This window comes from Penicillium lagena (assembly GCF_028827675.1).
Source record: "Penicillium lagena strain IBT 129212 chromosome Unknown utg000002l_segment0_segment0, whole genome shotgun sequence".
In the NCBI taxonomy this organism is placed as follows: Eukaryota; Fungi; Ascomycota; class Eurotiomycetes; order Eurotiales; family Aspergillaceae; genus Penicillium; species Penicillium lagena.
The window spans coordinates 3,154,967-3,173,174 of NW_026623223.1; the positions used below are offsets into that span (position 1 = coordinate 3,154,967).

At 54.7% G+C, this 18,208-nt stretch overlaps 6 protein-coding genes across 6 annotated transcripts; 3 read left to right on the top strand and 3 right to left on the bottom strand.

Moving 5' to 3' along the window:
- Nucleotides 1-1,759: 1,759 nt before the first annotated feature.
- On the top strand, nucleotides 1,760-3,346 carry N7510_004063 (putative DNA repair protein (Rad57); the record flags this gene model as incomplete). Its single annotated transcript, XM_056975989.1, has 1 exon — nucleotides 1,760-3,346. One exon carries the CDS (start codon nucleotides 1,760-1,762, stop codon nucleotides 3,344-3,346), a length of 1,587 nt encoding a protein of 528 aa, XP_056835945.1.
- Nucleotides 3,347-4,191: 845 nt separating this feature from the next.
- N7510_004064 (uncharacterized protein) lies at nucleotides 4,192-4,584 on the bottom strand (the record flags this gene model as incomplete). Its single annotated transcript, XM_056975990.1, has 1 exon — nucleotides 4,192-4,584. One exon carries the CDS (start codon nucleotides 4,582-4,584, stop codon nucleotides 4,192-4,194), a length of 393 nt encoding a protein of 130 aa, XP_056835946.1.
- A 968-nt stretch (nucleotides 4,585-5,552) lies between these two features.
- On the bottom strand, nucleotides 5,553-6,962 carry N7510_004065 (oleate delta-12 desaturase odeA; the record flags this gene model as incomplete). The annotated part of the gene is made up of 1 exon (XM_056975991.1): nucleotides 5,553-6,962. One exon carries the CDS (start codon nucleotides 6,960-6,962, stop codon nucleotides 5,553-5,555), a length of 1,410 nt encoding a protein of 469 aa, XP_056835947.1.
- A 1,427-nt stretch (nucleotides 6,963-8,389) lies between these two features.
- On the bottom strand, nucleotides 8,390-12,886 carry N7510_004066 (putative TMEM1 family protein; the record flags this gene model as incomplete). Its single annotated transcript, XM_056975992.1, has 5 exons — nucleotides 8,390-9,010; nucleotides 9,063-9,962; nucleotides 10,031-10,141; nucleotides 10,191-12,763; nucleotides 12,850-12,886. The coding sequence occupies 5 exons, from the start codon at nucleotides 12,884-12,886 to the stop codon at nucleotides 8,390-8,392; spliced, it is 4,242 nt and encodes a 1,413-aa protein (XP_056835948.1).
- A 484-nt stretch (nucleotides 12,887-13,370) lies between these two features.
- On the top strand, nucleotides 13,371-15,589 carry N7510_004067 (putative C6 transcription factor; the record flags this gene model as incomplete). The annotated part of the gene is made up of 4 exons (XM_056975993.1): nucleotides 13,371-14,367; nucleotides 14,413-14,765; nucleotides 14,908-15,165; nucleotides 15,221-15,589. The coding sequence occupies 4 exons, from the start codon at nucleotides 13,371-13,373 to the stop codon at nucleotides 15,587-15,589; spliced, it is 1,977 nt and encodes a 658-aa protein (XP_056835949.1).
- A 1,200-nt stretch (nucleotides 15,590-16,789) lies between these two features.
- Nucleotides 16,790-17,041, top strand: N7510_004068 (uncharacterized protein; the record flags this gene model as incomplete). Its single annotated transcript, XM_056975994.1, has 1 exon — nucleotides 16,790-17,041. One exon carries the CDS (start codon nucleotides 16,790-16,792, stop codon nucleotides 17,039-17,041), a length of 252 nt encoding a protein of 83 aa, XP_056835950.1.
- Between the last annotated feature and the right edge of the window lie 1,167 nt (nucleotides 17,042-18,208).

The window sequence follows — 18,208 nt, forward strand, 5'->3', positions numbered from 1 at the left end:
CCCGACATCACGAGCGTGGATTCGGACTGAAATACCGATCGGCCATGATTCACGTTGGCATGATTCACGCTCGCATGATTCTTACTCAAATTCCACGGAACCACGCATCTCTGCCTCCCCCACGGCCGGCGGTCCGCACCGAGTATCTGGCCCGCTAGCCCCATCTACGCACCCATGGCTCATCCCCTGCCCGGATCAGTCCGAGCGCCGGAGATAGCCAGCTTGTTTCCCCCCGGCTTAACTCCCCGCTCATATCGCTTCCCCTGCACTCAGACGCGCAATGTACCACCAGAGAAAAACTAGTCTGACTCTGCATACCGCCCCCATCATCATGATGCAAGCGAGCCGGGGACTCCTCTAACTGTGCCCTCACCACGTGGGAGTTAATGACGGCTCGCCATGAAGCTGAAACCAAGGGTCGACCCGATGGTGACATCGACGGACCAACTGACGGTAGAATTATCGTCAGATTATACATGCATCCACCGGGCAGAGGTGAAGAGGGCCGGCGCGGCGGCCAGGCTTCCGGGGCCATGGATGGCGGTCAGATTGCGGGCGCCACACGATGAGTGTAATTACCCAATTGGGAAACCGTTGTGGCTCCGATCGTCCCAACCCGCAGCAGTAGTAACAAGCAGCAAATACGAATGTTGGTGAGAAGGGTGGCCCGACTCATTGTCGGCCCTCCTGCAGAATCTGGTAACAGTAGTGACCGATGGCAAATCATCCTATCTGCATGGACGGTGAAGACTTCCGGCAGATGAGATTAATGAAGGCTAAAATGAAGGAAGATGCTTGCCAGGACCTATCTGTATGTGGGAGGAAATAATCCGACCCGTGTCTCGGCGAGTCTCAGTCCGGACAACTCATGCTTTGACCACGCCAGTTGGTCTCGCCATCTTGAACGAGATCTGCTGTACATCCTTTCGCACGGCCGGTGCGGGGAGCGAAAATCAGGGACCGCCCCTCTCGATGACCCTTCATTGATAAATGTGGTGGTGTGTAGGAGGTACATGTACTATTGTTGCATTGTTGGTCGCGTCTCTTGATTCTTCGAGCTAGGCGAGTTTCACTTATTTTCAGCTGCACCGTGAGGAGGCGGGGTGACCGGGATCCTGCATTCTCTTCGATGTCGAGAATATGCATGTGTTGTGGGCGATCGGCCAACGGTGATCTTCCTCGGTGCTCCCAGAACGAGGGGAGCATGAGAGGTGAAACTTGCCTAGAGAGATTGCATCGGCGTGGAGGCCTCGGGGGATATTGAAGAGCGCGGTAGACCAGAAGAGACCGAGATCATGTACGAGAGGAAACGAGCGACGTGTGTTGTCGGGACGAAGTGATATCCCAAAAGGGAAAGGCTGAGCACTTCAGACGCCCACCTCTCCACGAATCCATCGGAGCTTGATAGAAATCACGGTTATTATGGTTATTTTTCTATGTGCTATACCTGGTGATCATTCGAGTTTTTGAACCATTTTCAGGGAGCCAATATTACCGCCATGGTTGGCAATGTCGGGTCTCGGTCCAAATATATAGATCGCATCAACAACACATTTTCACTGCCCCAACATCTAACGATTTCACTTGGGAGAGCAGAAATGCAAAAGAAACCCTACCCCACTAACTCCAAAAGTACAATGCACACACATACACACCGAGATACGACCACATGATTATCCCATTCCCAAACCCTCTGATTGGCCAGTCAGCCCAGTAACCTACACCTTCATCGCGGCCAGCCCACCGACCGTCCCTTCCTATGGATCTTCTGTCTGTGCTACCCGACTTCGCAACGAAACCCTACGCGCACATTCTCCCCCCTCTCGAGCGCGGCAAAATCACCACCGTCGACCTCATCACCCTCGACACCCTCGAGATCGCCAAGCGCGCCCATGTTCCCCCCGCCGACGTGCGGCGGCTGGCCGCGCGCATCGTCGACGCCCTCCACGCGGACCTAGGCTTCGAGAACAATACAACAACCGCAGACACCGAATCTATACCCATATCCAGCAACACCACCACAACGCCCCCAACCCCGAACCGCATCCTTGGCCCGGGGACAACCCTCGACGTGACGCGATGGAACACCGTCAGCACACTCGACGCGGCGCTGGACGCGCTGCTCGGAGGAGGCATTCCAACCGGATACGTGACCGAGATCACAGGCGAGAGCGGGAGCGGCAAGACCCAATTCCTGCTCAGTATCCTCCTCTCTGTGCAGCTGCCAAAATCGAAGGGTGGGCTCGACCGGCGAGCCGTGTACATCTCAACCGAACACCCGCTCTCCACGCCGCGGCTCTCCCAGCTCCTAGAATGCCACCCCTACCTCTCATCTCTGCCCGATGACCAGAAACCATCACTAGAAAATATCCTGGCTATCAATGCTATGGACCTCGAGACGCAGGACCATATCCTCAACTACCAGCTCCCCGTCGCGATTGCGCGGTACAATGTCGGTCTCATTGTGATTGACTCGATTACGTCGAATTACCGCGCCGAGCACTCCTCCAATAGCCTGCTGGCTCTCTCGGCAAGATCAAGCGAGCTCGCGAAGCTCGGACAGCTGCTGCGCAATGTGGCGGTTAAACATGATATCGCTGTGGTATTGGCGAATCAGGTCTCGGATCGCTTTGATCCAGTTGACGGACATAATGGGATGGCTCAGGCTGGGTTTCCGTTGGCACTTAGCCAGAATACCGCAGTCGCAGGAGCAGGGGGAGGAGGACGTGAGTCAGGCGCCAATTCTCCTCACCCACGGTCTCGGACAGAGACAGACCAGCAGGCCTTCCTGCCCTCGTCATCACCCGCCGCAATCCCATCATCGCCATTCCCCGCACAAGAAGACGATCACTTCGACGGCTCCTATCTCATCGGCAATCCGGCCCGCAACGCGCTCCTGAGTCTGCTGCATCAGGAACGCTTCTTCACAGGCTGGGGAGACGGTGTGCCGCCAGAGACGGGGTCCCTTAAGACTCCAGCGCTGGGATTCTCTTGGTCCACGCAGATTGCCTGTCGTATTGCGCTGAAGAAAGAAGAAGAGGCTCGGCCGGTAGTGATGGGTGATCCAGCCGTCCAGAGTCAGGAACAGAAGAGGCTCAAACCTCCAGATCAAACGTCCGTGGGAGAGCAAGAACAAGGGACTGGCCAAGAGGTTACAAAGCCAGTGCAAGACTTGACTTCAAGACCGGCACCGGAATTCCAACGCCCGGATACGCCACAGCGGATCACTAGACGAAGTATGAAACTCGTCTTCGCGCCGTGGACGGCAGGGAATTCGGGGACGAATGGGAGGAGGAGCGGCGAAGTCGATTTTGAGATCTGGAAGGGTGGGCTACGAAGTATCTAGTGCTGCCCCCACCAGCTGGAGATATATTCTGTGTAGATGAACTGGACGTTATAGATGAACGAACCCTAACGAACTCCAATAAACAACAGATTCTGCCCTAACATAACGTAAATCAAGACAGAACCCGTACCAAAGAACTCGGTGCCCGTCGTCGCATGTTCAGGTCGATTGAATAGAACCCACTGCAGATTTCTAGTAAGGTAGGAGGTGGATCACTAACACCAGGAGAAGGTGAAGTTTCGTTGTCCTGAGAGCTAGAGGCGCACTCTCACCCAGCGATGCTCGCTGGTGGCGTTGAGAAGCTAGTGGCAATGAAGGCGATCTGGAATAGCTGCGGAACCAAACCAAGCAAATAGATTTGTTTAGTATAGTACTCGAAAGTACGGTATGACTAATTTGATCTTTGCTAGTTAGCTGTAGAAATTTTGATAGCGAACTTTGGCCACAAGGATATTTTGTACAGAGACCTTTTCGGTTATGTGATGAAGTAAAATGCCAAGGACTTCTTTATACTCTACATACAAAGCATCTGCGAGGGTGGGAGAATAGATCCAGCAAGATATGGGATGACTTTCCAATGACCCAAACGCCATACCCAATACCGTCGCGTATGTCGCCGCGAGGCGACTGGCTTGGCTTGCGTGATACGACCTGTAGCAATGCAGCAGCATATATCGTCGAAGTTGAACAAAACCTCCGGTCTGTTGGAGGGAATCAACACTCGTGTGACGCCTCTTGCGCTTGCGCCGCAGCGCATGCTCTTTGACGAACCACATCATAGGTCTAAAGCTGCGGCGGACATTTGCTAATATCCAGCCTCTAGCTGTTGACGATCATCACCGGCGTCACACGTCGACATCAGGGTCTACGACACATATACCACCCTTAATCGCGTCACTTGCGTCTCTCTTAAGTCGATCCGCGTCAATACCAGCTGTCCGTAAGTCCTCCAATGTTTCCTCAGCCTCTTGGTGTAGACCTTGCCTCTCGAGATTAAAATAGAGCACCATATACGAATCGTCCATAATAGAACAGAGACGATCAGAAGCGATAGCTATGACCTTGCCCTCCGGATACTTGAGATAGTATCCGCCATTTTCAGGGCCGACGAGTGTTCCTAAGTTGGCATTTTGGATCCGAGCGAAGGCAGGCTTTGTTTTAGCGATCTCGACGTTTGGAGGTATAGGCGATTTGTATCTCGTAGTGGTGGTTGCGGCAAAGTTATTCAGGCTCGACATTGCTCACAACGCGCTCAAAGACTTCTTGAGAGATGACTTGGACTGAAGGACTCTAGTAAGACGGGCTTGAAGGCAGACTAGGCAAGCCATCGGCAGGCGGCGGAACTCTGCCTTGATTCCTTTCCAATCAACCCCGCAACGACAGGGATCAGAGTCCAACGGCTTTTTCTTGGTTCTGTTCCTCTGCCCCATCATCCTTATCCTCGTCACTCATTTCATCATCATTATCATTATCATTATTGTTATTAATGATCTGTTGATCCTTGGAAAATGCCGCGTCTTGTCGGCTCTAAAGGCAGATATAATATCGACTAACAGACAGGAGCAGCACTATCGTGACGTGACAGAGCCTTGCCTATCGGGAGGAACACTGCTGCCTACTACCTATGCCTACTCCGACTACCACAGCAGAGACTGAAAGTGAAGAGAAAGAACAAGCATGCTTTAGTCTCATGGTCTCGACGGACAAAGCACAACCACTCCGGATACACTATATCACTGCGCAGAGCAGCCGGAGGCACGGCACCACTTTCACTCATGACGAGAAATCCGAGAAATTTGACACAGGAAAAAATCGACAGTGTTCCATCATATTAAACACAATAATGTAACCAGAGACAGGAACGAGCTCTATATATCGACAAAACAAACCCCATGACAGAAGGGTCTTCCTTTCATCCTCTTCCCTCCTGGACCCTATACACCTCATTCGAGATCGACATCAACAACATCGGCACCGACTCATCATCTCCACATGAGACAATAAACATCAAAATTCAAACAAGCACGGTCTAATGTGTGGCGTGGAGTGAAAGGGGGGTGGTCATATCGAACCAGCGAGAGCACACCATGAGAGGGAAGAAACAGCAGCCGTCTTTTCTTTCTACGTCGTGCCAAAGATTCTCAGAGCTCGCATATCATAAGACACAACAACAACATCATCAAGAAACAAATGGGCATGTCGTTGTCTATTGAGGCACCTTGGTGGGCGGGATACCGATGCCGTTCTGGTTGCGGAAGAAGAGCACGCCCTGGCTCTCGCCGGTGGCGCCCTCGGTGGGCTCGACGAACTGGCAGGTGCGGGCGGAGGTCCACAGGGCCTTAAAGAAACCCGTCCAGCCGGTCTGGGCCTCGGTGCGGTAGTGGCTGCCCATGACACCCTTGATGGCGTCGCTGGCCTCATCGGCGTTATAGAAGGGGATGTTGCTGACATAGTGGTGCAGCACGTGGGTCTCGATGATGCCGTGGAAGATGTGGCGGCCGACGAAGCCAAAGTCGCGGTCGATCGTGGCCGCGGCGCCGCGGGCAAAGTTCCACACCTCGGGCTGGTAGTGCGGCAGCGAGGGGTCGGTGTGCTGCAGGAAGGTGATGGCCACCAGCCAGTGGTTCACCCACAGATACGGGATGCCGTACCACACGGCCAGGTTGAGCCAGCCATAGGTCGAGCCGATATAGTACAGAGCCGAGCCCGTGAGCAGGAGACCTAGGTCGCTCAAGGCGATGAGCTTGGCGTCCTTGGCCTCGTACAGCGGGCTGGACGGGTTGAAGTGGTTGACACCACGGCCCCATCCGTTGGCCTTGCCCTTGCCACGGCCCTCGAGCTGGCGCTCGTGGTTGTTGTGGCCGGTGACGTTGGTGAGCAGGTACATGGGCCAGCCGAACAGCTGCTGGAGCAGCAGGTTCGTCGCGGTCAGGATCGGAGTATCCTCCATCAGCTCGCCGACCTCGTGAAGGGTGCGGCCGACGCGAGAGGCATACTCGGCACGAGTCTTGGGCACGAACACCATGTCGCGCGCCAGGTTACCGGTGGCCTTGTGGTGCTTGCCGTGCGAGATCTTCCACGAGAAGTACGGCACCAGCAGGAGCGAGTGGCAGATCCACCCGACGGTGTCGTTGAGCACCTTGGACGGCGAGAAGGCCTGGTGGCCGCACTCGTGGGCCAGCACCCATACGCCGGTGCCGACCAGACCCTGGACAATGGTGTACAGAGTCCACAGGGCCACGCGAGCGGGCATGAAGGGGACCGTCTCCGGGGTGACATAGTTGTGGAAGAGGTAAAACACCGAGGCCAGGATGGTCAAGTCGCGGAAGACATAGTACAGACTGGTGACCGCGGAGCGGTGGAAGCAGTGGGCGGGAATGGCGTCGCGGATCTGCTTGATGGTGAAGTCGGGCAGCTTGAACTCATTGCCGTACGTGTCGAGCATCTTGCTCGCCTGCTGCTCCGAGGCCATGGAGGCCATGGAGGACAGCGAGGTGGACGAGGGCGACTGGCGCGGGCTATCAAAGGGCGATGGCGACACCGAGCTGGGCACGGAGGTGTCCGTGGGCTGGTTGCGACGGAGCGCCATGCGCTTGGGAACAGCGGTGGACGACATGTTATATAGGGGGAGAGGTATGGATGGCGGATCCAGGTGGTTTTTGTACTCTGCTTTTGATGAAGGCAGGGTTCTATGGGTCGTCAGTCCAGTGTCCATTCACGGTACGGACACGCGGCCATGCAGACTCGACTCACCAGTGAAAGCAGGCCCTGAGCAGTCTTTGAGTTTGCTTGGAGGTTACACAAAGCCAGGGATCCCTCGAACGAGTCAAGAAGCGGTGGGTGAGAGGAAGAGTGTGGGTGGTGGGGGGAATAATAAAGGTGTTGATGAACCCAGTCCAGTCCGTTGGCGACCCCGAGACCCAGGCGACGGAACAATTGCGAACAGAATCGAACAGCAGAGACGACAATCACAGGAGAAAAGGAAGGAGAAAAAAAAAAGGGACGAAGGCGAAAGGGAACCCCAAACCCAAAAAAAATAGTCAGGGACGGCGGGAGCCAAAAATGATTACCGGGTACGTATTTTGCATACACAGTCCCTGGCTCAGTATAGCGCCACTCGGTGATACCGCGCTGCAAATTACAACACGCTTTTCTGCATGAACTGGTCGGCCTCATGCTCAGCGCCGCCACTACTGCTGCACTTGCGCCATTATTTCGACTAACCGAGGTGTCCATGGGGATAGGGCAGCTGAACACAGTACGACTGAACACTACTCCATAGGTCCTACTCAACAGCGCACGCAGGAAGTCCGCCTGGCGTACTCCTGATCGCCTTCTCTCGCGACTCAACAATTGCCCGCGGTTTCATATGGGGCCTGCCATAGATGTGATATGGGGAAGCTAGCTCCCTTTCACATGCCGCCGGAGTGGGTCGGTGCCCGTCCGGTCTGATCGCCTTATCGTCGGCGGTCCATTTTCGTGCCTGCAGTCGCTTCTGCTTGCGGGGATTGGGCCGTGGTGGGAAATGGAGCCCGGGCAGAGTACAGGAGTGAGTTCGTGATGGGCCTAGACGATCGGTGGCGGATAAAGCTCACTACTATCACAAGTGATCATACTAACAGGTGGCAATTGTATTGGTGGACTATTAGAGAAGTAAGAGAAATATTCTTGCCACCGCAGAATTCCTCACTGTTTGGTCCGGTAACTATACACGATTTAACTGTTGGGCCGAGCCGATTTTGTTGAGACGCCCCTCGCCAATCGCGCCCCACCCAAGAATTTGCAAACTGGTATTTTTCTTGGCAGCAGTAGCGGGATTGATGGATCGTGGGCTAGTTGGACTAGTAGGATTGAGACTAACTACGATTCTCTGTTGTGAAGAAAGGACATTCGCTCATCAGAGAGTAGGACCTATTAGAGGATCAAAAAAGAAATATACGGCTGAGCAAGGGCGAGGACTCTCCCATACCCTCCCAATCATTATTATTCGTAGCGCTAGACACACGATAGACCATTACTATTACTGGAGCAACACGGTAGCTATCAATGCACCTCAGTCCGCCGCTCCGATTCCACTAGCCACGACGCCCCGCCACCATGCGCACTCAGACTGACGGTGGTCTTCCGCAGGTCCGGGAGCACGAGCACGGTCTCGCCGTGGTTGCGGTAGTCGACCTCACAGGGAATCGGATGGCGCTGCTGTGGCGCCCCCAGATCGGAGGTCGTGGGTGGCTGCGTCGTCGACGACGGGACAAAAGTGCGGATCTCCAGACCGGGCAGCAGCAAATGGCCCGGCTTCTGGGGCAGTAGCAGAACAGGGAACCGGGTGGTTTCGCCGTCGCGAGCGACGAAGTTGGCCCGCCGGCGACCACCGAGAAGCCAGAGATCGGGGTTCGCGTGCAGCTCGTACGAACACTCCAGCGGCTGGCCGGCGTGTTCTTGTGCGGCGGGAGAGCACCACCGCCTCGTGTATCGTAGACATAGTTCGGCGGAGATCATCTGGCCGACGGCGGCGTGAGCGCCTGGGCCTGAGCCGTCGGTTTCAGGGAGGCGGAGCTCGGCTGTGTGCACGACTTGGATCTCGGGTACTTCGACTGGGATGATGATGCGGCGGGTGGGGATGTCGGGGTTGGGGGGGAGGTGAATGATCGTGTTGTCCGGATTCTATTTCATCGATGAGCAGCTGGAAGCAAAGAAGAATCAAAAAGATACATACCTGGTGCCACGCCTGGAGCCACTGTCGCATGTCCTCGGCACGCTCCTTGAGTGCACTCAACAGCTCATCCCACCGTACGCCCTGATACGGGGGCATCTCTACCTCCCGCACAAGAGCAATGGCCTCCATGTCTGCGGTGGAGAGCTGCGCACGAAAGCGACTGACAATGTGCGACGTGAGCAAGGTCGTGTATTGGCGGAAGGGACTATCGCCAATAGCGGCCGCGAACCGCTTCTCGACTGCATCGAGGCATTCATCGTCGATGCAGGTAAAATCCACGCTCAGTTTCAACGAGCGCGGGACACCAGCTGACGCGCTTGAAGGCTGCTTGGGCTGAATCTTGTAGAGCAGCGAGGCGGGCTGCTTGGGGAAGACATCCAGGGCGACGGGCCCGGCGACGCCGGACTGCACGTCATAGGCATGCGAGCCGGGTAGACTGCAGTTCGTGATGCGAAGCGGGATCAGCACTGCGGGGCTGACGGTGAATCGCGAGAACAGCAGCTCATCCTTGAAGATATCCTGCACGTTGACCGATATGGGCAAGGTGGCCACCACACTGTGCACGGACGAGTATGCAAAGCGGCCCTGATCCGTTTCGTACCCGATCTCTGCTCGTGCAGATAGGGTGGAGAAGGCTTCTTCCACGGTGTAGGGGATGCGAACACGCACAAACGAGCGCTGTGCTAATCGCGCAAACTCAATCACCCCGGACTCGTGGTTGGCCACCACGTCGAGATTGCCACCGACGACCTCAGCCTCTGCAATCCGCAGACGTAGGCCGGCGGTTGCTGGCCGTACACGGATAGTACCCGTCTTGATGTCGTTCCGGCCACTGTTGAGTTCCAGCTCCAGCGTCCGCATCGTTTCCAGATTAATCAAATGTGGAGACACAACCTTGGCCTGCAGACCATCCGGGGAGAGTAGCAATAGATGTACGGTCGTTGATCTTCCTCTTCCGCTTCATCTACTTCTCTGAAGCCAATAGGAAGTGTCGAATGATGCCCACAGTTGAAGGTGAAGACGATGTTACCAGCCCTCATCTCCATTCGATCAACAAAGTATTTTCCATAAAGGGTTGTCTGGGAACACGTGAGAAAGTTGACCTGCATGGGAGGAAGGACTACTTACTAGAGAGTCAATCAAAATCTTCGTCGTCGTCGACTTGACGACAGACTTATTCGAACTCTCAATCCAATGTTCCGCATGTTGAGCGGTGCCGGCACTGACCAAGCGGACCTTGATGGAGTCGATATCGATTTGCTGGCCCAGCAGGAACCGCAATGAGAGCTGAACCTGGAACCCATCCTTATCATCGAAGAGCCGGATCGCCGGGTTGACATGAAGGTCGGCAAAGAAGTCCGTCAAGGACGCCGAGACTTCCTTCTGGAGAGATTGCGATGCATCAAACAGACCGGAAACATACCCAGCCACTAATTCTTGCTCCACGAACGATGCCGACGCAGCCAAAGCCTTTTGCTTAACTGTCAGTTGTGCCTGTAGATACGCGGCGAAACTGGCCAGCAGCCGCAGCATCGTTCGGACATACTCCTCATTCCGCTTGAGCTTCTTGAGACAGCGTGAAAGCAGCTCTAGCATGCTGCCCTCGAGAACAACCCAGTGCTTGCTACCGTAAAATGGTGCCATCTGCTGGAAATACGAGGCGGCAGTTTCATAGTCTTGCTGTCGGAACCGCAGAACCGCAATCTCGGAAAGAGTCATCTCAGCGGAATATGCACGATTCGCCGCCAGATGATGGCGAATCATGCGATCAGTCAGATCCTCGTAGAGTGCCAGGTATGCCGTCTTCGACTTCAGACCGAGCTGTAGAGCAGGTAGTCCAACACCGATGAGCGAGGCTTGCTTTGCCCCGGGCTTTTCTTGCTGCTGTGGGGTATCATTGTCACCCAGGGAGACATCAGCAAGGTCATCCGCTCCCGTACGATGACGATCATCGAAGAGAAGACCGAGATCGTTCCATTTCTCAGCCCAGCCTCTTCGTCGAGCCATTTCCTCCAGGGATCGGCGTGCCAGCAAGAGCAGATCTCCCCTTCCAGAGGCCAGATCTTCAGACCCAGTTTTCTGCGCAGTCGACGCTGTCTTCAGATGATCCATCGTCTGGCGCCGTTGCAGCAGGCCACTACCTTCGGAAGACATGTCCTGGGTCACCGGACGGCTGGGTTGGGGACCAGTCGGAGAAACCAATGAACTAGATCGACGGGGGACACCCGGACGGCTATCTGCCATGGTAACGGGGGGATTTGGCCCATCACTAGGCTGTGCAAGAGCAGTCGAGGAATCGGGAAGCGTCAATGTCGAGGAGAACGTTTGGTTCAGGATCTGGAAGGCTGCGGCATATGTCCAGCCAGACACCATATTGTTGATGATGTCCGTTTTCGCATCGTTCGTATTGTCTGCAAGCCCGCACTCGAGGTCACTCCGGAGCGTTCGCGCAGCGAGACTGATAAACTCCGTAGACCTTCCACAGACCTCGGCGAGCACTCTGAGGTCCTCGGGCTTGTCACGTTTGGTTGGATATTTATCTCCAGCGCTGCTACCTAGAGAAGGAGCTCGTGCCGCTCGGAGTAGTAGAGTGAGCTGCCGAGAGAAGATATAGGTGCGGAAGTCAAATATGGAGATGTCGCTCGCCAGGATCATTTCCCGGTACGGCATTTTGTCCGCATCGAGCGGGAAGTCTTCAGGCTGGAGCTCAGGGAACGAAGGCTTCTCGTCTGCGTCGCCGTGTTCTGCGGGCACGCCGGCTTCCAACGCCTTTTTGGCGTTCTCAGTCCAGCTCTTGCTCGACGTTAAGAGTGCACCTCCATGCTGATCGCCACTTCCTTGCAGCTGGTCTCGGACAGCCGAATCGAGCCCGACCGCTAGCTCGTCGTATCCAACTAGAGCATCTTCGAAGAGACCCACGTTCTCAAACCCCCTGGCAAGGCCTTCCTTGAGTATGAAGAACGTACAGAAGTTCCAACCGGGCAGACTGCGCTGGGAGTCCTTCTCCTTGATATCCTCCTCATATTGCGCAACTCGCAAGTCAAAGGAAGCAAGAATCCCATTCTTCATCTTGTCAATCAAGTCCTCCAGCTGCTCCGCCAATTCATGCGGCTTGGCGGTCCCCTCCTTGGGAAGCCTTAGCTGCGCGACCCGGTCGACAGCCGACTTGGACGAACCATTGAAGTCGGCCTTGATCTTCTCCAGAACGGTGGTGGTACCACGGCCCCATTTACTGGTCTGGGCGGGCGTCTTGTCCACGGGCTCACTGTCCGGCACGACGTGCAGAATTAACCATTCGCAAGCGTCATGTTTTTCCTGGCTAGTTGTCGTCGACTGCGAGCTGCTCGAGGAAGAAGCGTGTGTCTTGATCCATTCACGAAGCGTCCGCCGCGCTGTTGCCTTGTACGACTCGTTGTCGTCGCACCGCAGCAAGTACACTTTCAGGTAGGGCGTCTGTCTTAGGCCGGGGATTTGATGCCGCCGATGGGGAAGGGCACTGGTACTAGCACGGGCGCGGGCGGCATCGCTGGAGGATTTGCGCTCGCTGGCTTCGGACTGCGCGGGCACGAACCCAATCCGTAGGGACTCGATCGAGCGGACGGGGCGGGTGGGCGATTTCCAGTGGAGGTTCTTCAGGGGGAGCTTTGCTTCGATGACGGGCTGGACGAGTGGGAACAGTCCGGATGGGTCCGTATACTCGACTGTAGAGTGTCATGGCAGTCAGCTTCTCCAGTCCGGTGTGCTACATACACGGAGGGGGGTTTGCGGCAACGGAGGGGGAGCGTACCGGTCACATTGTTCGACGCAGCCTTGGAAGGGTCCATGATTTCTCCCGGGGGGCAGTTCGGGAGAGGGACAATTGATTGTCTTCAGCGCATGTCGTTCCACAGACTGGCGGGAGGGAAACGAGTGTTTGGTGTGTTCAGTTCGGTGGTGTTGGAGCCGGAGATTGTTGATGACCGCACAGGCCGCATCTTGGCACCGACTCGGGCTACTTACATGGCGTCTACCGTCAGTCACTGAGGAGACTTACGGATCTACGAACCAGCATACGGAGAAGCCAGGGACCTTGGGCGACAAGCTACTGGAGGAGAACTGCACCTAGCTCGCACCAACCGAGGCGGGAGAGGAATATTACTCCTTCGAGGTCTTGTAGAGTACATCGACCAAGACCCACCCCGATTCTGATGTCAGCGATATTCGACTCGGGCTTCCATCCCGCAAGGCTCTGGACGCTTCAGTGATTGTTGATCCATTTATCGTTCCGTTCTAACTCGCTATAGTGCCATTCAGCGTCATCGCATCACGATGCGCCGACATAATGGCCTTTTGTCGTCGTGCGAGCCCTGCCGCCGAGCCAAGCTCCGCTGCGACCACACCGTCCCCACTTGTGGACGGTGCCGCCGTAAGGACAAGGCAGCCGCCTGCGTGTACAGGCAGAACCCAACACGGGCTCAGCAGTCGATGGCAGAGGTCGCTGCGGCGACGCTCTCACCCCCCGCGACCATGTCCCCGACACCACTAGGGACGGTGCAGATGTCGCCGGGACGCCGACTGCTGGCGGGCTCGCCGTACGCTGTGCGAGACCGCTACATCGAAGACTGGAGTCACCGGCTGGCTTTGAACTCCACTCCAAGCTTCCTGGGGCCAACAAGCTTTTCGGCAGTCTACAGCGAGAACGAGGCCAGTCTGAAGCAACACTCGTCTATCACGCCGCTGCGGTTGCCGGAGCTCAGTCCGCCTGATGTCGCCCGCGCGGTCGACATCCACCAGGCCCAGCTAGGCGCTGAGTTGCTGTCGCTGCTCTTCGATGACTTTGTGCTGTACCGCCGGACGGCCATAGCTTGCGATGAGAAGATGGGCGAGGGCATCATTGGCCTGCCGACCGTCCGCACCCTCTGCGACCTCATCGAGGGCATGTACAACAGCCTGCCGGGTCATCTGGACCCGCAGTCGCGGCTGCTGGCACTCTCGCGGCGGCTATTCGAGGGCACCACCCGTGAGCTCATCACGCACGCGACCATGACACTCGATGAGTATCTCGTTGCCCTCGCAGGCCGCTGGGAAGCCATCGGCATCATCCTCACCATGTCCGGCATCTGCGCCGCCCACACGACTGTTGACGACCCGATCTTCCACGGCCTGCGCCTCACCGCAACCGACCACAAGAACTTAGGAATTCTGGCCACTGCCGGCGGCGACCAGTGTCTACAGTTATGCGACAGTGTGGGTGTCATGTGCGACACCTTTGGCTGGCTCCTGATGCGACACGCCCATCTGCTGACCTTCGTCTGTGGCGATTACGGTGTGTCTCTTCAGATACCGAGAGAAGATGATAGCTAATGTCCAGACTATCGACCACGGAAACGCCTCGGAGAACTCTCGACCCTCCTCTTCGCCATTGGCTATCACCAGCTCGACTCCGGCGAGCATCTGCCTTTCTTCCTCGCCGAAGGGCGGAAGCGGCTCATGGCGTCCGCCTATGCCTGCGACAAGGAGCTGGCGACGTTTCTAGGCTGTCCTCCGCTGATTGCCTATCGCTTCTGTCGCATGCAGTTGCCTCTGGACCTGGAACCAGCTGAAGTGATCGCTGAGCCAGCGGTGCGCAAGGCCGCCATCGACAAACTGGACGCTAATGGCTGGAACACTAATGGGCTCATCAAATGCACTTCGTTTAGTCGGATGTCCGTGCTCCTGGGCCACGTCCGTGAGCTCGTACTAGAACTTTCGCTCGATTCCCGGGATCATGACATTCAGCAACGCGTCGAGTATGTTGCTCTTAATCACTCCATTGTGATACCCTTGCTAAATCCCCTTCAGTGAAGTCTCGTCCCTGGCCCAGCAGGTGCGTGATGAAATTCCATCCTACCTGCAGTGGGACGGGAGCACCGAAACCGCCCTGCGGCTGACCAGCACCATTCCCGTCTACTGTCATCTCGATCTGCTTTACAGCGACTTTCTCCTGCAGCGCATCTTGGTCAAGAGGTCCTTGACGGGGTCCGAGAGCCTAGTCTGTCTTGCGGACCAGATGCTCAAGGCCATCCTTGCCCAGATTGCTATCAGTCAACGATGCGGCAAACCTTTCAGTGAGATCGGATGGACGGTATCCTCCCCTTTTTCCCTCGGCACACCGCTACCGTCGCATGCTGACGTTATAGATCCCCTACTTCGGCCTCCCCTCGGCCGGGATCCTCGCCATTGAACTTCTCCGCCGGACTCAAAACCCCCACCCGCGGCCGAACGAGAGGCCCTTCCCACGCTCAGAAGTGATCCAGAACCTCAGCATCCTCGCCTCACATATTCAGTACATCATCTTGCCGCAGAAGGGCAACTACGAGGTCTGCCAACGGGGCCGCAAGGCCATTTTGTACATTCTGGATCATGTACTCTCCACGCGTACGGATGCTACCGCATCAGTTGCTCCGGTGCCGAACGACGTAATCCCCACGGACTGGCTGAATGACGAGTGGTTGAATGACGGAACCGAATTTATCAGGTGGATTGACAAGCTGAATTGGGATGTGTAGGCTGGACGATCTGGATCGCTGGCCTGTCGACTCTGATGCATTTGGATGCCTGTTCGCACTCTCAGCCACAAAACCCATCGAGGGATGGGTGGACCATGTAGTCATTTACCATTTGAGGGCGGAAGATGGATGATTTCATTGACCCCGACCGCTCGCCGGAGCGATCTGCAGGACACCATTACTAAATATGTCCGTTCTTGAAACTGTTTCAAGCGGCCGTATGATTACACCACGGGGAAGCGTAATCGATATTAACAACAATAATCTTCGACTCTGAACACATGAAGTTGGCAGGTGTCAGTCGGAATTACACTAATTCTTCACCGCCAGCTCCTTGTTCGTTTCTCTTCGGATAAGTAATAACTCGGCACATATACTCTAAGAGGGATATTCTATATAGCTACGAATCCAGACCTTATCGCAACCTTCCATATTGTTCTTTCTAAGAGGCAGCCAAGAATAAAAGTAATGGATAGGAAATTCTAGAGCATAATTGCGCGATTATTATGCTTCGAGTACAATCAGTCTTTTATCTAATAATCAATAAACTCGGCAGCTGAGGCAGCGACTCGATTTGGTATGTCGATGGGTCGACATGGGGAGTTCGGCGTTCGGAGTCGGAGTCCGGGGTCGGGGTAGCGTGTGTGCTATGGATTTGGATTTCGTGTTCAGTGACGAAGTCTTGCGACGATCTTTGCATTCCTTTTGAATAAAGAATTAATTTGGGCCCACCGTTTATTTCCAGACAAAACAGTGAACGCAATTTCTCTTTCTTTTTTAATGTTGCGGGTTGGGTGTTGCGAAATCGTCTCGGAGTTGACTCGGGATTCAGTCATAGGGTGATAGCTCAATAGATAAGAGGGAACATAAACGTGCACACCTGCATGGCCTGTCACGCTACTAGGGTTCGGGCCCCCACCGCAATGCCTAGCTGACAAACAAGTGTCTGTCGGAGTCGGAGTGAAGCTATTCAATCCGGATTTGGACCCCGAGTAGTAGGGCGCGCCCTTGCGTATATATAAGCAATGAACAATTTCTTCGTGATCGGGGGATTCTATATCAATCCATATTTTTCCAACCGGGGATTGTGATTACTATCCTACGCTCTCATCTTACTCTGACTTGATATTTACTTGAATAAGTACCGAATATCTATTACCTGGCGCTCTCGTGCAATCAGGAATATACGACAATAAAATAATGGCGCCCTACACCATCCAGCGACCTCCCACCGCACCTCTCGGTTCCCTCCCACGCAGCGATATTCAGCTTGCGGCAGATGCGTGGAAATACATCAAACGACAGGTCCAGCAACTTCGTCAACCACGAGTTTCGGAGAATGAAGCAGATTTAAAGTGTTATAAGACAGAGTCGGCGGAGTCAGCTATCAGCAAAGCAGGAACGCTAGTTGGTAGCGAGGGGTTCACGAAGGAGAAGATGGGAAAGAAATGAATCTTTAGTCGGATCGGTGTAAGTGTTCCCCTGCTCGTTCTTGACTTCCTTGGTATGGAGTGTTTGTGTGCGGGACTGATTTTGACAGAGCCAGGGAAGGGAGATTGATTGTGGCAGAAGGCCGGACACATAGGGACCTGTTTCGTTAAGATAGATTAAACCTTCAGAGTTATCAGCGAACGAAAGGCGAAAGCGCGAGAAGGAAACAGTATGACATTGACGAAATCTTGTGTATTTTAACAGACATCGCAAGGAAAATCAATTCTTTGTATATCTATAATAAGCTTCAACGTGAACCTTCCAAAATCACATCTTCCCGAGTCTTGTACAGACGGTAAAAGGTTGAATCGCGGGAGAGAAGCGCGGTCGAAGTATCAAACCCAACCAGCCCTAGCGATCCGATCACTATCCAAAATTGTCCCCAGACGATGTGTGACCCTGGACATGCCTTAGAGCAGCAATGTCTAGATTCCTGGTTGCTTCATCAGCGAGAGTAACCCGCTTCGCCCAGCTTCACTGAGCGATTCGTTTCTGAGAACAGAGCTAGACCGAAAAGTTGCGTCTGACCTCGGACAAGAGATCCGTGGTAAATATTGCATTGAGGCAACTATTCTTTTCTAGGACACGACCATAACTTTAAGTGTGCAAGGGCGTTAATAATCTGATCGTCAGTAAGCCGTCCATATGGATCGAGCTTATACCGATCCGAACGCTGAAGCGAAAAGGCATCTTCGGGAATTGCAAAAAGAACTTCTCAGAGTACTTGGTGAGGAACACGCAGAAGGTCCACACCATCAACAACAACGGTGCCAGTGACAGGATCCAGAAGGCGTAGAATAACGGAGAGCAGTGTGCTCTTTCCGCTTCCGCTTCCGCTTCTTCCACTCTCCGATTCGTCCTTTGGCTCTGACCATTGTGACGAGGTGAATTATATAGACGTGCAATACCATCGTCCCTATTTCAGCAGGATCTGTCTCCTCTTTGACAATGTCTTCATTCGTCCTAAATCCGTACAAGATAATCGCAGTAAAACAGTCCTCCATGTACAGTCGTACCACATAACAGGAAAAGAAACAACAAACAATCAAGTTTGGTCAGTGAAACTCAAGTCGCTCAGCCAGAACGCCGCAGCCAGATGACCGGGAAGAAGCGAAAGAAAGAAATAAA